Raw genomic sequence first — 21,283 nt, 5'->3', positions numbered from 1 at the left:
CCTAGGACATTACGGACTCTGTTCGTATTTGGGAACTCCACCTGGCGTTACGGTGTGTGATTCATAGCATGGTTTCCGCACGTGCTCTATCGGTTGTGGTCGATAGGTTTGGCAGCAAGGCACCTTGAGATACTTAATAGGAGATGTAGATGGATCCTAACATGGTTGTGGCCATGTGAAAGAATTGGAATGAGGTTCCCTGATGTACTTTATATACATGGTGGTGGCCATGTGGAGGGAAGGTAACGAGTCTTCCACTAGGTGCATCGGTGTACATGGTGGTGGCCATGTGATGGAAATGGAGTAAGGTTCTGTGGGAAAAGAAATGATATTTTATATGGTTGTGGACATGTAGTATAAAGAAAGAGTTTGTGTTATTGTTATATTATCTGTATTGGTTATACATGTATATATATGTTGGTATATTTTTGTGTGTTTCAACTGTTAGCTCACCCTATCTGCTTGTGGTTGGCGATGATCGTGTACGCGGTACACTTGAGTAGGTGATGATGCAGGTGGAGCTGGTGAGGCTTAGCGGCGGAGAGGTGATGACTATGGGATCTTTTTCTTAATGTTTTCTTTACTTTATTTGAAATGGATTGTAAAGACTCATGGAATATTTTGATTACATTTGTAGTTTTGTATTTATGGACTTCTTAGTAAAGTAATAAAGAGTTAAATTTCCCGTGTTTTTGGGAAATGAAGTATTATTATTCAAAATGTAATTAATTACTTTATCTTATTTTATTAAATTCGTAATATCCGGATGGGATGTTACATTTGGTATCAGGGTTTTGTTTTCAAAATGATTTTTGGGGTCTATGGGGAGTGAGCTTACCGCGTGTGCTTGTGAGATCATTTTGATCATTGTGTGTTATCTTACTTTTAGTATGAAGTCTTAACCAAAGTTGTTTGATGTGAACAGTTATATGTGGCGTGCTCAACTTATGGCAAATAGGAGGAGGAGGAATACTACTAGGGCTGATGAGATTGCGCAGGCGATACATCGGATGGTAGATGCGATGCAGCCCATTACAGCGCAACCTCGAGCCGTGGTAGCACTCACACTCCCGGTGTCGGTGGAGGACTTTATGAGACATAAGCTCTCAAAATTTGTGGGCAAATCTTCTCCAGATGAAGTCGATGCTTGGCTTAAAGAGTGTGAGAAAATCTGCCGGGTGATCGATTGCACAAATGCTCAGAGGCTTTCATTTGTCTCTTTCCTGCTGGTAGCTGACGCAGAGTATTGGTGGACAGGCATGCAGCAGCTTATGCAAACCCGGGGCGAGGAGGTTACTTGGACTTCATTCAGGGAGAGATTTCTGGAGAAATATTTTCCAGCCAGTGCGAGACATGAGAGAGAGGCAGAATTCCTCACATTCCAGCAAGGGAACCTGACTGTGCAGGCATACACAAATAGGTTTGAGTATTTGGCCAGGTTCTACACGCCCATTGTTACCAAGGAGTGGAGATGCCGAAAATATGAGGGCGGGCTGAAATACGAGGTGCGCCGCTTTATTGTACCTCTCCGGATCAGGGAGTTCCCAGTCTTGGTGGAGCAGGCCAAGGCTGTAGAGCAGCTGGAGATGGAGCCCAACAAAGGGACTTGACCTCAGAAGACTACCCCTGATTCACGGCAGCAGAAGAAGCCGTATGATAGGCCACAGAGTTCGGCTAAGAAACTAAAGTGCTACAACTGTGGTGGGGAGCATTATTGGAGGGATTGTCCAAAACCCTCAGGCAGTTCTAGTGGTGGTGGTGGTAGCACTGGCAAGTGCTATATGTGTGATCAGACGGGCCATTTTGCACGACACTGCCCGAATAAGAAACTAGTTGGAGGTGCACCAGCGAAGAAACCAGTAGGGGATCGACCTAGAGCCCCTGGTCGTGTATTCGCTTTGACGACTACCGAGGCCGCCCAGTCAGGTAACCTAGTACAGACTACTTGCTTGTTGTTTGATCACGAGGTTGTTGTGTTGTATGACTCAGGAACTACCCATTCATTCGTATCCAATGAATGCGTGAGGAGGCTCGGTCTAGTGATGCGAGAATTGGCGTGCGAGTTAATAATTGTGACACCAGCGTCTAAAGAGGTATCCACCACATATGTTTGTGTGGGATGTCCTATGGAGGTGGCAGGCCGCAGGTTCAAGGTGAATCTCATCTGCTTACCAATGGAAGGGTTAGATGTGATTCTGGGTATGGATTGGTTGGCCAGCAACCATGTAGTGATCGATTGCAGGCAACGCAGGGTGGTGTTTCCAGATGTAGAAGGACTGGAATTGATATCATCCAACCAAGCAGAGAAGGAGATTGAAGCGGGAGCTACATGTTTTATGATAGTAGCTCAGACAGAGAAGAAGAGTACTGCAGAGAAGATTAGTATGATTCCTGTGGTAGATGAATACGCGAATGTCTTCCCTGACGAAATCCAGAGTTGTCACCAAGCAGGGATGTGGATTTCACCATTGATCTCATCCCTAGGGCTGACCCAGTATCTATGGCACCATATCGAATGGCATCAGCTGAGTTGGCAGAGTTGAAGAAGCAGATTGAGGATCTGCTTGAGAAGAACTTTATCTGACCGAGTGCATCACCATGGGGGGCGCCGATATTACTTGTGAAAAAGAAGGTTGGCAGTTCCAGGTTGTGTGTTGACTACCGGCAGCTGAATAAGTTAACAATTAAGAATAAGTACCCGCTGTCGAGGATTGGTGATCTGTTGGACCAGTTAAGGGGAGCAGTTGTGTTCTCTAAGATTGACTTGAGGTCTGGATACCGTAAGATCTTAGTCAAACCCGAGGATGTGGAGAAGACCGCATTCAGGTCTCGCTACGGCCACTATGAGTATGTGGTGATGCCATTTGGGGTGACGAATGCGCCTGCTATATTCATGGACTACATGAATAGGATATTTCGACCGTATCTGGATCAGTTTTTCGTTGTATTCATTGACGACATACTGATATATTCTGAGAGTAAAGAAGAACACGCAAATCATCTGCGAGTGGTATTGGAGGTGCTAAGAGAGCATAAGCTTTATGGGAAGTTATCGAAGTGTGAGTTTTGGCTTGATGAGGTGCAGTTCTTGGGCCATGTAATCTTAGCCCAAGGAATCTCGGTGGACCCAACAAAGATTGAAATAGTTGTGAAATGGGAAAGGCCACAGACTGTGACCGAGGTGAGAAGTTTCTTGGGCCTGGCAGGGTATTACAGGCGCTTTGTGAAAGGGTTCTCCAAGATGGTGAGTCCATTGACTCAACTCACCAGGAAGGACCAGCCCTTCTCTTGGACAAACGAGTGTGAGATCTGTTTTGAGGATATGAAGAGGAGATTGACCACTGCACCTATCTTAGCTATTCTAGATACAACCAAGATGTTTGAGGTGTACTGCGATCCTTCATACCAGGGTTTGGGGTGTGTGTTGATGCAGGAGAAATGACCTGTTGCTTATGCATATCGCCAGTTGAAGGTACACGAAAAGAACTACCCTACGCATGATTTGGAATTGGCTGCGGTAGTTTTTGCTCTGAAGACGTGGAGGCATTACTTGTATGGTTCGCAGTTTCAAGTGTTCAGTGATCATAAAAGTTTGAAGTACTTATTTGATCAGAAAGAGCTGAATATGAGACAAAGGCGGTGGATGGAGTACTTAAAAGACTATGATTTTAAGCTTCTATACCATCTAGGTAAAGCCAATGTAGTTGCTGACACTCTGAGTCGGAAGAGAGTTCATATGTCTACTATAATGATGAAAGAGTTGGAGCTTATAGAGAAACTGCGAGATATGAACTTAAATCTATACACAGGTGTTGATCATATACGGTGCAGCATGTTGCAAATCACTAATGAGTTCTTAAATGAAGTCAGGGAGGAATAGGGTAAAGATCAAGAACTGCAGCAAATTGTGAGTGAGTTAGGCACTAAAAAGAGAAAAGACTTTAGGATGGGCAGAGATGGTATCTTGAGATTCAGAGAGAGGGTGTGTGTACCTCGCAGTCGGGTGTTAAGGAAGATGCTTTTGGATGAAGGGCATAAGAGTCGTCTTAGCATACATCTAGGTATGAGTAAGATGTATAAGGACTTGAAAGCGACCTTCTGGTGGACGGGTATAAAGACTGATGTGATCGACTATGTCGCTTCTTGTTTGGTATGCCAGAAGGCGAAAATTGAGCACCAGAGGCCAGGTGGTACGTTGGAGCCTTTTGACATTACCCAGTGGAAATGGGACAGCATTTCCATGGATTTTGTCCAGCCTTTTCACATAACTTGATCTGGGTTTTTGTAGACAGATTGACGAAGTGTGCTCACTTCCTGCCGATCAATCAGAAGATGTCATTGGATAAGCTAACGGAGTTATATGCCAGAGAGATTGTTAGACTTCATGGTGTGCCAGCGAGTATTGTGTCGGATAGGGATCCGAGGTTCACCTCCAGGTTTTGGCAGTCATTACAGAATGCCTTAGGCACGCAGTTGAGAATGAGCTCGACATATCATCCTCAGACTGATGGGCAGTCTGAGAGAACCATACAGTCACTGGAGGATCTGTTGAGGACTTGTGTGTTAGATCACCTGGGTACGTGGAGTGACATGTTGCCATTGGTGGAGTTCACGTACAATAATAACTACCATTCCAGCATTGGGATGACACCATATGAGGCACTGTATGGTAGGAGATGTAGGACTTCACTGTGTTGGCAGCATGATGGAGAGTCTGTGGTGCTCGGGCCAGAATTCTTACAGCAGACTATTGAGAGGGTAAGAGTGATACAGGATCTTGTTGGGGCAACTAAGAGTCGACAGAAATCCTACGCCGATAAGAGGAGGAGGCCACTCGAATTTGACACTGGTGACCATGTGTTCCTCAGGGTTACACCTACAGCAGGCATTGGGAGAGCCCTGAAATCAAGGAAGTTGACCCCTCGGTTCATTGGCCCGTATCAGATTACGAGGAGGATCGAACCCGTCGCGTACGAGATTGCCTTGCCTCCTCACTTGGCAAATCTGCACAACGTCTTCCATGTTTCACAACTGAGGAAGTACATGGCAGATCCTAGTCATGTGTTGGAGTAGGATGATGTCCAGGTGCGTGAGGATCTGACTATGGGAGTTGGACTAGTGAGAATCTTGGATCCTCAAGTGAAGTAGCTTAGAGGGAAGGAGATCAGAACGGTGAAGGTGCTATAGGATGAGGCAACTCAAGAAATGACATGGGAGATGGAGGATGTCATGAGGAGGTCTTACCCTCATCTTTTCACTGGTAAGTTCTCTTTTTCGAGGACAAAAAATTTTAAAGGTGGGGGTAATGTAAGATTCGAGGAATTTAATTAATTAAATAAATAATTAATTAATAAATGCGGGAGAGTAGTGCATTTATGACATTAAATTCTGTTATGTATGACATGGAAAAGTATTAGCTCAAATGGTTGAGAGGACTCTGATTGTGTGAGAGGACTTGGGTTTGAGTCCTATGTATGCCAATTGTGTGTATTAGCAAGAAATATAAGTTGGCCTGGTGGTTTAGCTTTGACTTGGCCTTGGGAAGGTCATGGGTTCAAATCTTGATGGCGGGAATATGAAAAGGCGAAGAAAATCCTAGTAGAATGGGGCAGCTAGGAAGGCTAAAAACTAATACTAAAGACCTTAAATAACAATAAAACTTACCATTAAAACCTAATTTTCGTTTTAGGCATTAAACCCCTTTAAGGCACCTTTAAAAGGCAATTTTTTAGAGGGAAGAGAGGTTTGGAGAAGCTATTTTCTGAGGGTTCTGCAAGGGTGCGAAAATTTGGGAGGGGTTTTGGTATTTGAGAGCATAGTGAAGGGAGCGTGTTGGGCTGCCTAGTGACCAAGGAGAGATTTCCAATGTTCTGTAATTGTCTAAGCAAAGGAAAATTTCAGGTTAGGGGAGCTGAACCCGTAATATTGTAATTTGTTCTGATTGTATGAGTTTGATGATTTTATGCCTTGGATTTTCGGGTTAATCATGTGATGAATTGGGGGTTTGGGTGAATTGGTACTTTTTTATAGGATTCTAGTCTAAAAGCATGAAAATAATGGGGTTATACATTGCCTATTTTGTGATTATGCAAAAATGGGGTTGTTGGGGCGTATTTCCGTGTCCAATTATGCTCATATGTCTATCAAGTTGTGCTGAATGAATTGGTATGGTTGGGTTGTGTTTTGGGTCGCTAGTGAAATGTTTGTGTGCGTGAATCAGTGCCAGAACCTGCAATTCTCGCTCAGGCGAGATATGCAGGGACGCGTACCCTCTATCTGCTCGTGGCTATCGCTAAGGCGAAGAATTTTGGGGTTTGGGCGAGGTTTCATCTCGCTTAGGCGAGTGAGACTCGCCTAAGCGAGAATTCGATAGGGTTGGTGCTTTAGTTTGATATCCCGCTCAGGCGGGAACCCTAATCTTTTGAGCGAAAGAATGTATCGCTCAAGCGAGAGTCTCTCGCCTAAGCGAGAATGCGAAGAGTGTTCTGTTGATTGGATTGACTCGTAGCTCAGGCGAGAAGTTTGAATTTTTGGGCGAAACTGATCTCGCCCAGGCAAGTGTAACTTGCCTAAGCAAGAAGTCGAGACTGGTTTGGTGTGTGGTACTCGCTCAGGCGAGGTAACCTAGCCTAAGCGAGATGAACTAATATGATTATGCGTGAATTGGAAGTTTATTTCAATGATGGAGGGATGTTAGGTTTAAAGGCAATAAATGATGAGGAAATGGATTGAGTAAAGCTTGGATGCTGATGCATGATCTATAAGCCTTCTAGAGTGTCTTAATGGTGAGCTTGCTGGTGTTCCATGGGTTGTGGCCCGAAACGTATCCTTGGGTTATTGCCCGGGACATGGTTAAGCACGTGGCATTCTATGGGTTGTGGCCCGAAATGACTTCCTTTGAGTTATGGCTCGGGATAGCGGATGAACACGAGGAACCCTTGAGTGGTGGCTCGGGTTGGCGAGTGTTGCCGATGTGAGTGTGCTGGTTGTGGCCATTACGGATGGGTCTAGTTGGATTGTCCTCCTCAGTGGTTGCTGACGAGTTTGGTAGTCTTGGGACGTTACGGACTTTGTTCGTATTTGGGAACTCCACCTGGCGTTACGGTGTGTGATTCATAGCATGGTTTCCGCAAGTGCTCTATCAGTTGTGGCCGATAGGTGTGGCAGCAAGGCACCTTGAGATACTTAATAAGAGATATAGATAGATGCTAACATGGTTGTGGCCATGTGAAAGAATTGGAACGAGGTTCCCTAATGTACTTTATATACATGGTGGTGGCCATGTGGAGGGAAGGTAACGAGTCTTCCACTACGTGCATTGGTGTACATGGTGGTGGCCATGTGATGGAAATGGAGTAAGGTTCTCTGGGAAAAGAAATGATATTCTATGTGGTTGTGGACATGTAGTATAAAGAAATAGTTTGTGTTATTGTTATATTATTTGTATTGGTTATACATGTATATGTATGTTGGTATATTTTTGTGTGTTTCAACTGTTAGCTCACCCTATCTGCTTGTAGTTGGCGATGATCGTGTACGCGGTACACTTGAGCAGGTGATGATGCAGGTGGAGCTGGTGAGGCTTAGCGGCGGAGAGGGGATGACCATGGGATCTTTTTCTTAATGTTTTCTTTACTTTATTTGAAATGGATTGTAAAGACTCATGGAATATTTTGATTACATTTGCAGTTTTGTATTTATGGACTTCTTAGTAAAGTAATAAAGAGTTAAATTTCCCGTGTTTTTGGGAAATGAAGTATTATTAATCAAAATGTAATTAATTACTTTATCTTATTTTATTAAATTCGTAATATCCGGACGTGATGTTATATTTTCAATGTCCATGTTTTGTTCACACACTTGTGTGTTTGCTTTTATGTTTTAGGTTACCGTGATGTCTAGGTGCCATGTGTTTAACACCTAGTTGACCTTCTTTTGGTCTTTAGGTCTTCAATTAGTCACACACTTTGAAAAAAACTTGTTTCTCACAATCTGTTTGCTTTGAATTTTTCTTGAGAATTTTTGTGAAAGAATTTTAGAGATCTCTGGCTAGGAAAGGCTTGGTTCCTAAGCTTGTCCATGAGACTCACCTCCCTTTCCTAGGAGTATCTCTAGAAAATTTTTCCCATTATTTTCTCTTTAGAAATTCTTCAAATTCTTTGTAGAAAAAAAATTGTTTTGATAAAAGTGTTTCAAAAGCATTTGAAAATGAGTTTTTCTTCTTCTAGCTGTGTGTATTTAGATAAGGATAGTAGTGTGCATTTAAGTAGGCATAATAGTAATGATTTTCATCATAACATTCATAGTGACTTCCATTCTTTGGGGAAGATATAGGACCAATATCATTTAGAGATTGGATGTGGGATACTGAAAAATTGGTTCAACCATTGTTTAGTAAATATAGTCATATAGACATTCTTAGGCATGTTACATCTAGGTTTGTAGGATGTGCATCTGAGTGGTGGTAAGAGAGGTAGTATAGAGTGAAAAAGGGGAAAAAATCATGCATTAATACATTTTATGAATTGAAAGCATGCATGTGGAAACATTTCATTACCTCTTCATTTAGGATCACTAGAGAGCAACAAGCTAGGATAGAAAACTTCATTGACATAGGGGATGCATTCATCCAAAACATTGCTAAGTTTTCTAGACTAGAAAAAGATTTTAAGCACAATTTGGACTTGCTCTTGAGTTCACAAAGAAAAAGAGAAAACATAAGAGAAAGTAAGTAGAACTTAAAAAGCTTCGAGAGTATGAAAAGAAGAGAGAAAGGGAAGAGTTTGAGAAGATTTGTGCTAAAAGAGAACAAGAGGAAAAAGAGATAAAAGAGAGGAAGAAAAGAGATGAGGAAGAAAAGGCTAAAGAGGACATTCTTAGAAAATCCAAAGAAGAGAATGAGAGAAAAGAATTTAAAGCAAGAGAGAAAATAAGACAAGAAAGTGAGCTTGAAATCCAATCTCAAGTGGTAGAGTTAAAAAGCATTTCAAAAGACCAAAAGGAACTCAGTATTAGGGATTTGGTGATCAATCCTTCACCAATTCCTTACATGAAGATCCCATTTCTAAAGGGAGTTCTCCCATCTTTAAACTCTTCTCACTTTTTCATTAAATCTTTTATTTTATTTTCTTCTCAAACATTTTGTTCTCCATCTCTTTCCCTTATTTCATCCTCCTTAACATATTGTGCCAAAATACACTTTGACTTTAAATTCTTTTCAAAAATCATCTAAGTCAAAGTGCAAAACATTCTTTGTGTGCAATGGGCTGGATATCACCTATTTCAACCTTTAACAGTCCATTTTCAAACATTTTCCAAGAAATTATACTGCATGGTCATTATGATTTTAATGCCACTTTGTTTGATGACTATTGCAGATTTATTTTTTATCCTGGTGGAACCATCAATTTGGTTGTTGTGAGCCTTCCATAACCATTTTGATCTGAGGACAGATCCTCTTCAAGAGGGAGGAGATGATGTGACCCCATTAAGGCTCATAGCTTTGGGCCAATGCTTAGGCCCATTCTTTTTAATTTCTTTTAATTTCTTATATTTTTAATTAAATAAAAGTTGTTCTAATTTGGTTTGTTTTGTTAATTATAGACATTTTTCAAGCTGGCAATTGATATTGGGCCTACGACCCAATCTTCTTTCACACCTCCACGCTACAACCAACGCTTTCTTTATTTGCAGCGACAATTGGGCCTACACGTAACAACCCAATTGCATCAAGCAAAGTCTCAAATTCCTTCAATCTGCAGCCAACATTTTTCAATCACACGTGGACTCAATTCTCTCATACCTCACGCGTTATCCTGCTGCAGCCAACATCACGTCTCTTCATTGGGCCGACATTCCTACGTCCTTCAGTAGCCCAATTGAAGATCAGTCCAAGTCGTTTGTTTCTCGTCAATTGGTTATTTTGCAGAATGAACCCAACACCTGCTTCCTCTCGCTCTTGGAGCGCCACTAGGGTTCTTCACGCGACCTCACTTCCCATTCCCAAACAGCGTGCACCATAGAAGCTCAAACCTACATCACGCAACTCTAATTCTTTTCTTAGGGTTTGCTTGTAGATGCCTCCGTTAGGGTTTCATGTTTCTACCCCAACTCTTTGCCGTTAGGATCCTTTGTTAGACAACTTCTCTTTCTTTTCCGTTTGATTTCCGACTGCCTTTCTACCCCTTTAAAACACAGGCCAATCTTTTGTACCGATTAGCTTTGATGAATGTTAACTTGGTTGAGAATACTCCCACCATTCATCAGCTCACTCTAAACCCTAGATTAGGTTCTTACCTCTTCGGGTTACCCCAAACCAGTGAGAAACCAGAGAGATCTGTGCATAATCTCCATATCCGAGTCTTCCGCTGCGTTTTCCCTCGCCTTCCGCGAGTTTCAATCGGTAGAACACCGATTTGAGAAGCTTTCCGGCGAGTACCGCGACGAAGGAGCCTCATCATTTACTCTTCTTGGTTTATATTGTTTCTATTATGTGTTTTTCCTTTTGGTTTCTTACTCCCCATCAATCCATTCTCCTCATCTCTAGAACCTTGGAAAGGAACATTCACATCTAGATAGCTTGCTATCTTAATGTCACACCTAACACAACAACAAAACTAGTTTCGAGTATTTCCTTAATAAGAAGTTGAAATCTAGCAATAATACATTGATTAATAATAATAATAATAATAATAATAATAATAATAATAAATAACACTCAAACTTAACAAAAGGTGACCCATCTAATCTTCCTTTTTTATTCTTGTCTCCACCAATTATGTTGCACTCTTAACTTAAACCCATGGAAAACGATGGTATCATGTGGTGGTCATGCAAATTAGTTAAGTGAGATGGATATAAAAGAAGAGAAAGAAAGATGATATCATAGGGGGACATTGATGTGGTTATGTAGCACTCTAATTTTCTTCCCTTTTCAATAAAAAAAGAGAAAGTGTGTAGTAATAATTTAATAATTGACTATGAATATTTTAATAATTTAAACGGGGATGGGGATATGGTAGGGATGGGTATTATGACGGGTGTGGGGACGGGGACAGGGTGGATATGTATATTCCCATACCTATCCCCATACCCAACTGAAAAGGTTAGAGATTTCTCATACCCATACCCAGTCAATGTGTGGATTTCCCGTCAAAACGGGTAGGGGTTCAGACAATACCCACGGAGATGGGTTTATTTGTCATCGCTATATGAGACTAGATAGTTATCATTCAAGGACAAATTCAATATACTTAGTAAAACTCTACTTACATGTTTGCATATTCATAAATTAGCACTGAGGATAATATCTTTGTATAGTATAATTAATGGGTCTCATTTTTAATATATCACACATCTATTCTCACCAATTGTGCAACTGTACATTTTAATTGTTCATCAAAGATTCTCAGTTCAACCGAAATCCAAAATAGAAAAGAGTAAATACGATTAGAAAGTATATCATATATCTAATAAAATATAAAATATCAATTTTATTCTTTACACTTAATTTGCTTTTGGAGTTAGACTAAGAGAAAAGATGAATTTGCAAACGTTATTGATGTTGGGACTATGATTTGCATGAAAGACATGTTCTCCATATGATTAAACAAAGAACACGTAAAATACAAAAGTAAAACTAATTATCTCACGTTATTATTTCATAAAAAAACTCTTAAAAGGAGTGTTACTATAATAACATATATCAGAAAAAAAAAACCTTCGGTTAAAGAAGAAATTGATGAAAAAAGACAAAAAAAAAATACAAATTGTAAAATATAGAGTCCTTTCACCGAAAAAATTAGTTGAAAAGAGACATTTGATGGGCTTTTTGAGGGAAAAATTTACTCAGAAGATACAACATCAATGAGACTAGAGATTAATTCACATAAATGATTGACACTACTAACCCAAAATCTTAAGACAATGACTTTAGGTCTTATTCCTTATAAGGCGTTCAACTTTCTCATCTCTACTCAATGTGAGATTTAGACGCACTTGGATTCTTAATAACTTTTCCTTTGAGGTTGATTCCTTACATTGGTACACTCTCCCTTAGGTGGAAACATTCCTAACCACTAGTATTTCAAAGGTGACTTTCTTATACCGCCATTTTATCACAACAATAGGACACACTTGTATGATTCTTGAGTAGGATATGATCACACTTTGAATAAAAAGGTGAGATTCAAATGCATTTAGACAACATTTAAATGCTAATGATAATTACAAAATATGGATATGGATCGGGATTGGATTGATTTAGCATGTACTGATGATGCAAATGAGAGAGAAGTACAAGAGTTTATACAATTTGAGCTATGTAATGCACACAATAGTGGTAAAAATAGTAAAGTTTAGGTGTTCTTGAATTAATTATTTGAATTAGAGAAGAAAAAATGTTATATACATCAACGAGAACCTTCCGTGTGACAACTTTCTTCAAAATTATACAATATGAACATGACATGATGAATTATTATATTTCCCAAGAGTTTGAAAACTTAAGATTTTTTTATTCCACCATGGATGATCAATTTAAGGAAGACCATCTGGTGGGCAGGATCCATGATATTAGAGCAAAATTTGTTGCTCGAGCGCATGTATATGAAATTTTTTCCAACAATATAGATACTTCTCTGTATCCTTATTTAACTTAGCTCATACGATTTTTAGTTGTGTAAAGGTTGATGAATTTGAAGGCAATCAGTGCATAAACTGATAAAAGCTTTATATAATTGCTTGTGTTGTTGAAGGACATGCTTCTAGAAGGAAATGTAGTATCATAATTATGAGGTGAAAAAGGTACTTTGTTTGATGGATATGGAGTATAAACAGATACATGCATGTTCTAATGATTGCATATTATACAATAAATAATTTGAATGGTTGAAAAGAAAATGTCCCAAGTATGGATTATCACATTAGAAAAAAAAAAAGAGAAAGATCAAGGTAAAAATTATGTGAGGAAAATAGATGGCCTTCCTATGAAGGTTCTTTGGTATCTTTCATTCATTCCAAGGCTTAAGTGTTTGTTTGTTATATTCAATGTAATCTTAATGTAATCTTGAAACAAAAGGTTTTAAATTATTTTTCTAGCATTTTCATACAGAGCACAACCTAGGTTAATTTTTAAAGGACATAGATTGAAGGTATTCAATCTTTAATATTCTTCTTATATAAGTTAATTTGGGAGTTCTCTAAATTGAAAAATGTATAACAAATTGATGAAAAATAAAAATCAAAAGTAGAAGATGATGATTATTTCAATTCACATATTTAAGAACCAAGCAATTCTTCTTATTATAGTTCTCTAAATATTCAGATCCAAGTTTTAACAATTACCTTATTCAATTAATCAATAAAATTAGTTATATGAATAAAATAAAAGTGTTCTTACAGGGACAATATATATATCCTGCAGAGTCTCCCACAATACCCTCATGGTCTCAAAAGTCTGCTCTCTGAGGGCATTTGATCTCCAACCTCAGAACACAAGAGGGAGGTGCTTAAGTTAGTCAGAGGCTTGAGTTTTGAATAGTGACGTAAAAAAAAATACTTCGTGAAGCATACCATTTTATAGTAGAGTTTATAGGCCTTATCTAATTGGGCTTTGGTTTACCAACCCTAATTACTTGGTAATTAGGGTAAGTTTTCTAAATTGTGGTTACCTTTCATTATGGGTGGTTAAGCTAATTTGACCTAATTAATTATTCATGTCATCGCACTAGGCTGCATTCCCTAAGGGACAGGGACAGATGGTCCAAAAAGTATTAGTCAATTTAATCCATATCTAATTATCAAATCAAGATTTAATTGATTTCTAATTTAATTTCTAAAATCAAGAAAACAAATTGTAATTACAAAAATTTTGATATTAGAGAGGAGAAGAACGAACATGGAGAGTTAAAGGATCAAATCACAAATTAATCTGACTATTTTGGCCTTGATTTTTTTAATTGATCCTTAGGAATTAGTTCTCCATGGATGAACAAGAAAAAATTAAAGGAAAAAAAGGAATAGTCAAAACAAAAGTTTGAGAGAAAAGATAGAAAAGAGATGAGAGGCAATTGTTGAAAACATAAAATGAAGCATATGTTTTATGTATTTATTTTCACATATTTAGGCTATATACATTGATGCATACCGCCTAGCATGGCCAAGCACTTTCATGAAGAGATAGATTCATCTTTGTAAGGTGAAGCAAAGCTCTTTTCTTTTAGGCCATAATGGAGTATATTTAGTAGATTAAGAATATTTAGGCCTTGTATTAAAAGGCCAAGTAGTGTAGGTTTCTTTTAAGCCTTGTATTAAGGGCCAAGTAGTGTAGGGTTTTAAAAATAATCTTTGTTAGTTAGGGAGCATCATATGTGCCTACTTAAGAACTCTTTGATATTTAATTATGTTAATCAAGCTAGCCTAGGAAGGGCATTCCACATGTGCCACATGGCAAGCTCTTAGTGAAGAGTTGTCTTACATAAGTAGTGCCCATGTGTCATTGACCTATTGGAGAGGCTTTTCATAAAGTAGCTTCCCACATGGCAACACATGAGTGATTTGTTTTATGAGAGTGAGGATTACCACATTTCAAACTCTCATTCACCAAGATAGCATTTTTAGGATTTTGGTGCAAGTTAGCACTTTAGGGTTTTAGACCATTTTGGAGACACCTTGCTCTATAAATAGAGGTGTCTCCTCCATGTATTTTTGACATTGTAAATGATAATGTTATGCTACCAAAATTATTTTTAAGCCATACTTATTCTCTTAGTCACTTGCTAGAGCATCCCAAGAGGTCTAACACCCCTTTCTCTAGAATTGGCCTAACCTCTCTTAGAGCTCCACAAGCAACCTTCATCCAACCATTAAATCACCAAAATCGAGAGTCATTTTCTCTCAACACCAAGCTTTCGCGAATCCACCATCCACCATAGTCACCATTTCAATCTTTGGCCCAACCTAGCTTGAGGAGGAGGCTATCATATATGCTCTAAAATCTGAAGTAAATATGAGTTTATGTGATGACTCTAATTAGATCCATAAGTCCAGTTACAAAAATCTAAGCTAATATAAAGAAAATTGAATTTGCAAGTGTTTATAAAAAATCAATAAATCTACCTCAACTTCTAGGAATAATAAAAAATAATAGAGAACTTCAAATATAGAAAACCATATATCCGTTTTGAATGCAGTTAAACTTAGAAAAGAAACATCTACAAAAATTAAAGCAAATATGTACATTGAACCCAATTTATTAACATTAAAGGTTGAAGTTGTTCCTTCTTGTCAACCTTGATAATGTTGAAAGTTTCTTAAATGTCTTCTTAAAGATTCTCTTCACGATGAACTAACCAAACAAAAGGGACCTATCTAGAGCTATGATACTAGTTTGTAGGTATCAGATCAAGAAGTTCACACATAGAAGCACATATAGAGTACTCAATGATTTAGTATCTCAAGAAGAAAAACGTGTAAAGGAAAGACTAAACACATGACATAAAGATAAACAATGATATATCTACTAATTATTTTTTTATGAACACAAAAGAACCAAATGTAGTGACTCACAAAGAGTATCACACACTTAAACAACAAAGAGAAAATTAAACATTACAATGTTAAAATGTTTCAAACTCTTTAAATGTTGGTAAAACCATATTATATATAGATTAGTAATGATGTAACTAACACTAATAAAATAACATAATGTCTTAATTAATAGAATAACCATCTTGTAATAGTTAGCAACATACACTTGAGTTACAAAAGATAGACACTAGACACAAATGGATATATGAGATACTTAAAGTCAAATATTGTCTATAGATGGTTCAACAATGTAAGATCACACAACATATCCAATAACTATTATTATTTGAATATTATATTTTATTATTAGAAGAATTTAATTATAAAAAAATGGTTGGTAACAAATAACTTTTCCTTAACAAATCAGTGATAACATATTTTGTACACACATTTATAGTCTTATTGTGAAATGATTTCATTTTCCATATTCCTTATTTTTAGTTCTTAAAGTCATTTCCTTTTAATAGTAAATCAAGTTCATTGTATATATTTGTTTTAATTTTGTATTTTGAGCTCATCATACCTTTACTTACTGTTTTGATCATAATTTGTTTTTAAATATTATTTTTGGTTGATTTCAATTGCATTGGATTCTACATTTCTAGAGCTTCAAAATTGATATATGGTTTTTTTGGATTTGAAATTCTTTACTACTTTCTACAATTTTTAGAAATTGAAGCAAATTTGATGGCATTTTATAAATGAACCCATATAGATTAGATTTTGTATCTATTAACTTAAATTTTTGTAACTGAGCTTGTGAGTTTTGAAATAGGTAATTAGCCAAGAAGGGGGGGGGTTGAATTGGCTTATTAAAACTTTGGTTGCTTTTGAAAACTTAAAACACCTTAAAATTGAATCAGATCAACCACGATCTGAGAATACAATTACTAATGGACTGCACAGTTTGAATCAATTAAAAACAGGTACAACATGTTGTATACTCAAAATTCTTGAAACTTTTAAAGCACAAATCAAGAGAGAAGGGATAAAGTCAAGCCCAAGGACATAGTTTTTATACCAGTTCACTCAAATCTGAGCTACATCTAATTTGTCAAGGCAACCCAAGCATAACCTACACTATTTCAAAATATTTACACAATCCACATGATTATAGTTTCAAAATAAGTTAAAATACAAACCAAGACCCTTGAATCCTACAAGAATCTTAACAAGCACAACAAGATCCCACTTGCAAACTTGGAAAACCACTAGGTATCACTAAAAAACCTGAGAAATATCAAACATGAATGAAGGCTATCCCTAGCCAACCAAACCTTTTTCTCCAAGTTCCTAAAGCAAGAAAAATTGCTCCAAGAAATATCAAAGATCAATCACCAAAGACTGCACTTCTGTATGATCTAGAGAGAGAGTTTTTCCTAGAATTTAGAATGATTTCGTGCTCAAAATGGCAAGTGTTGCCTCTCTCTCTAGGAAAACATAACTTATAGTCAATCTGTTAGCATATTCAATAGGTTGATTTTTCCATTCAATCTATTGATTTCACTTAACTTAAGTGAAATTAGCTGATTAAAAAATAATTCAATTGATTTCACGTAAAACTACTGCAGCAAACCATTTAACTTGTTATACACTACCAAACCAAACCCTACACATTTATACACTACGAAATGGTATACATTATGAGCACCAATCTTTGAGCTTTGTGTTCTTTAGGTGAAATTCAAATCCAGCACACATTCCAAGCTTGATCAACATGAGAATCTTCAAGTCTTCATATCCTCATCAATTCATCGTAGCTTCATCACGTCCAAATGCAATGACTTCATGTATCTTCATCAAATCTTCAAGAACCAAATCATCAAACATTTGTGTTAACATAGCTTATAGACCTAGTTAGGGCCATGCTTAGACTCACATTTACTTCATTTTTAAGCCTATATAAGACAAAATTTATTTGCCAAATTTGAAAGTTTTATTTTCCCCCATTTTCTCTTTTTCTCTCTATTTTTATTTTTGTCTCTTGAACTTCTCCTTTGCTACTTCTTTTGTTCTTCATGAATTGTGAGATAAATCATTGAAGATCAATTCATGGAATCAAAAGTCGAATTGAGTTTTGCATCAATCGTTACTTGTTATGAGTTTGTTGTTCCCTTTTCTAATTTTGGCTTTGCCCTTTGTGATATCAAATTGCATTGTGATATCAAATTGCATTTTTTATTTTAAAACTGAAAATAGAAATTGACAGAATCTTGATTTGATATGTAAATACAAATTGGATTGAACAATATTGAGATTTAATATATATAATTGGTCTAATTGATTAATGGTTCAATGTTAGAAAAGAAGAAAATAGAATTACCAAGAAGAAGAGAAGAGAAGAGAAACTTATACTTATAAACCAAGAGTTGAGAAAGTTAGAAGAGAAAGAAAATAAGTTAGAACCTAAGAGAGAGGAATACATTATTGTCTTTATCTTGTTTTCAACTTCTATGTAATTTTTGTGGGCCAGAAGAACCCATCAAACTTAACTTCTCGAACAAACAACTCCCGTGTTTACTTACATTGGAATAGAGGCTAGCAATCCATTTCAGTAGCCCAATATCAACGCATCCTTCTTGGGTCTACACTTTCAAGCCCATTTGATCAGGATCTGCACCAGCCAGCTCTCTTGCAAGAGCACCCACCTACACACGTCTCTTGTTAGACTAAGTTGAAGACCAATTATCTTTCTTCAACACGTAGATTAGCCTCTAAGAAAGAACCAATAAAGTTCACAACTGAACAAGTCATTTGAGCTTGGATGCACATGTCTTACTTTCATCCATGAAGAAAGTACTTATAAACCTTTGAGTAAATGCTTGCTTGTTCGATGTGGGACTCCTGGTCATTTCAAGCATAAAAAGAGTTGAAGCCAAGTTAGTCTAACTAGTGATGCATTCAATTGCCCCAAGTTATTAACTTACGAAGCCTACCATGGCCAGACACATTGGAGATGACCTTTCCCTAGAGCTAAAGCTTATAAACCCTTGATGAAGATTTATTTCTTTCGATGTGGGGCTAGAGCTTTTGACAACTAGAGCTTCTTTAGCACCACATTGTTGATTTTATGTATATGAGACTGCCTTTCTCCCTTACATATAGAGGCATGCCACCCTTGTACATTAAACTTTGATAATGCATCAATTGATGATGCTTTCTTAAGCTATGTCTTTGTGCATTTAAAGTTCCCCAAATTTAGGATTAAACACCTAGGACTTGCTCAAATTTGAGAATCTTCCAAGTTCCAATTGGAACTTTGGAAAGTTTGATTTTAGTTCTTCTACTGCCTTTCTTGTTCAAGATTTGGAGGTATTCGTGAGGGTGTTCTCTATTAGCCTTTCCCAAATCTCGAACATAAATGCAACGAAAGATCTAAATTAAAGACAATAATGGCCCAAAAATACAAGGCTTAAAACATAAAACCTTACAATTCTACAAATATTTATTTATTTAAAAATAAGGAAACTAAACTGGGGTCTAGCCATTGGTCCATGTTGTAAGCCCTTGGGATGATTGTCATCATCCCATCCCTTTTGAAGAGAATTTGACCTCAAATCAAAAGGGTGTGTTATGACCCATAACTTGAATTGTTTATTAATCCGTTTTAATTTTTCTTAATTTTGCTTTTGATTTCTTATTATGGTTTTGAATATATATTATATGTTTTCTGTAAGGCCCACTTTTATTGAGTGCCCTAATGTTAAGGGCTGCCACACTGTTGGGCCTAAAGGGCTGGCCCATAGGGTGTCAAGGCCCCTAAAGCAGCCAAGGTCCCTCAATTGCAAGTCATTATGAAAAATTAGTGCCCTAACTCACCCATTTTCTCTCCACAGAACCTCCGCTAGGGTTTGGAGATCTACCCAAGTTCAAGTGAGCTCAACCTTTGTCTCCTGTTCACGTAAGTTAGTTCTCGAACCTAGTCTTTCTAAGTTATTTTCGTGATATATGTCGAGATTCACTGTGTGAATCCAATCTCCTTTGTCGTGCCACTGTTTCAGTTCATAGATCTGTCCTTGGAGCTACTGGTTTCGTTGGCTTAAGAGTCAAAGTCCAATATTAGTCCTTTTCCAAGTAAGGGAAGCTAGGGTTTCACGTTATTTCTATTTTATGCGATTAATGTTTTATGAAATATGAGAAAAGATTGGGGGAAAACGCTAGTTTTTGGTATATTTCTGAGTTAGGAGTTCAAATATTCATGAAACTGTGATATTTGACATTATTTCTCGTATTCTGATGCATCGCCCGGTCGCTGGGCGAGTCCCCTGGGTCACTAGGCGACTGTGTGTTTTTCTAATATGCGTAGTTTTAGTAAAATTGACTTTCTAGACTCATTAACCGTTGGATTGAGCTCCAATTTTGACATGTGGTTCATAACATGCTATTTTATAGTTTGACCGGTTGGATCGTCGATTAGATGTCTGTAGCTTGAAAAATGTGTCACGCATTACTGCAATGATTTTGGTTTTGTGATAATAAATTTTCTTGAGAATTTTGGTGTAAGAATTATGGTTGTGGGTTGTGCTTGATTGTATGGAATTGCAAGTACTTAAATGTTGGCACTCATTTATTTGGGAAGAATACTATTTTGTGATATATGTATGTCTTGGTATGCATTTATAAAGTATGAGATGAATGAATTTGCATGAGTGATGTGATTCATGGATTGTGAATGATGAACTTGGATAAATCTTGGCATGCGATTTCAATGAAATGGTTGGTTATATATGTGGTCATGAATTTGGTATGAACAATAATGATACATTGATGGCATGGTATTGGTTCTATATCCCTGAATTGGGAAGAATAGGATGGTATGAAATCAACATGGAATATGAATGAGGATGGGTTATAAAGGATGGTGTGAGGTGTTAAATGCATGATCAATATTATTTGTTTGTTTGGAATGTGATTGGTATGTTGTCAGTACGTAAATCCACGAGTCTCTAGGTGAGACTTCCTGGTGGTGCTTCAGTGGTCGAGACGTAATTCCATGGCCCTTGTTAATGGGAGTTCATGGTGGTGCCGCATCTATATAACTTGGTAAGGATTCAAGGTAAGGATTGCATCCTGACACTCTAAGGAGTCAGTTAGTCTCACTCAAAGGGAATTGATTCATTGTAACACTTGTAACACTTAGCTCGGGGGTGAGCAGGGTAATCCACCACAAGTGCAAGCATCCGCTGAATCCGACCAGATTATATGTATCCGAATGAGTCGAGTCGAGTCTTAGTATATTGATTGGAAGGTCATAACATGCTTGGATGATGTATGTATATCGGACTGTGAAAGTATATATGATTGTATGATAAAATCTTTTTGGCTCTAGCTTACCCTTTGCTTGTTTGATTGCTTTGTATGTTGCTCTTTTACCTTTGCGATGATCATCAATTTATTGATGGGAGCATATGCGAGAGGTACTCGTGGTCAACAGGGGAGAGATGATTTCGCTGCATAGTCTACTTGAGCTGGACTTCATGTTCTTCTTGGGCTTTTCTTTAGGGCTATAACCCATGTACTTGTCCATCTTTTTAGATTTCTATATGATTCCATTAAATTGTATAACCTTTTTCTTTTTGGGCATCATGGTGTGCCTTGGGTTGTAAGGAGTTATGCTTATGTTCCAAGACCGCGTTACTATGTTATCTTGTGTGACGTTCCCTTTAATTAGGGTTATTGATTAAATGGGACGTTA

The 21,283-nt window shown here is 37.6% G+C and overlaps 1 protein-coding gene across 1 annotated transcript; it reads left to right on the top strand.

Annotated features, from left to right (window-relative positions):
- The first annotated feature begins 217 nt into the window (after nucleotides 1–217).
- On the top strand, nucleotides 218–3,880 carry LOC114188289. The gene is made up of 5 exons (XM_028076892.1): nucleotides 218–303; nucleotides 926–1,571; nucleotides 1,641–2,396; nucleotides 2,669–3,385; nucleotides 3,467–3,880. The coding sequence occupies exons 1-5, from the start codon at nucleotides 218–220 to the stop codon at nucleotides 3,878–3,880; spliced, it is 2,619 nt and encodes an 872-aa protein (XP_027932693.1).
- The last annotated feature ends 17,403 nt before the right edge of the window (nucleotides 3,881–21,283 follow it).

The sequence above is a fragment of the Vigna unguiculata genome, chromosome 6 (assembly GCF_004118075.2).
Source record: "Vigna unguiculata cultivar IT97K-499-35 chromosome 6, ASM411807v1, whole genome shotgun sequence".
Taxonomy (NCBI): domain Eukaryota; kingdom Viridiplantae; phylum Streptophyta; class Magnoliopsida; order Fabales; family Fabaceae; genus Vigna; species Vigna unguiculata.
The sequence above is the reverse complement of the archived record's forward strand: the minus strand, read 5'-3'. Positions and strand labels throughout refer to the sequence as shown.

Coding starts and splice junctions, on each gene's coding strand:
- LOC114188289 (XM_028076892.1), top strand. CDS start 218: ATGGTGGTGGCCATGTGGAGGGAAGGTAACGAGTCTTCCACTAGGTGC. Junction 304..925: donor GGCCATGTGATGGAAATGGA/GTAAGGTTCTGT, acceptor TGATGTGAACAG/TTATATGTGGCGTGCTCAAC. Junction 3,386..3,466: donor ATACAACCAAGATGTTTGAG/GTGTACTGCGAT, acceptor GCATATCGCCAG/TTGAAGGTACACGAAAAGAA.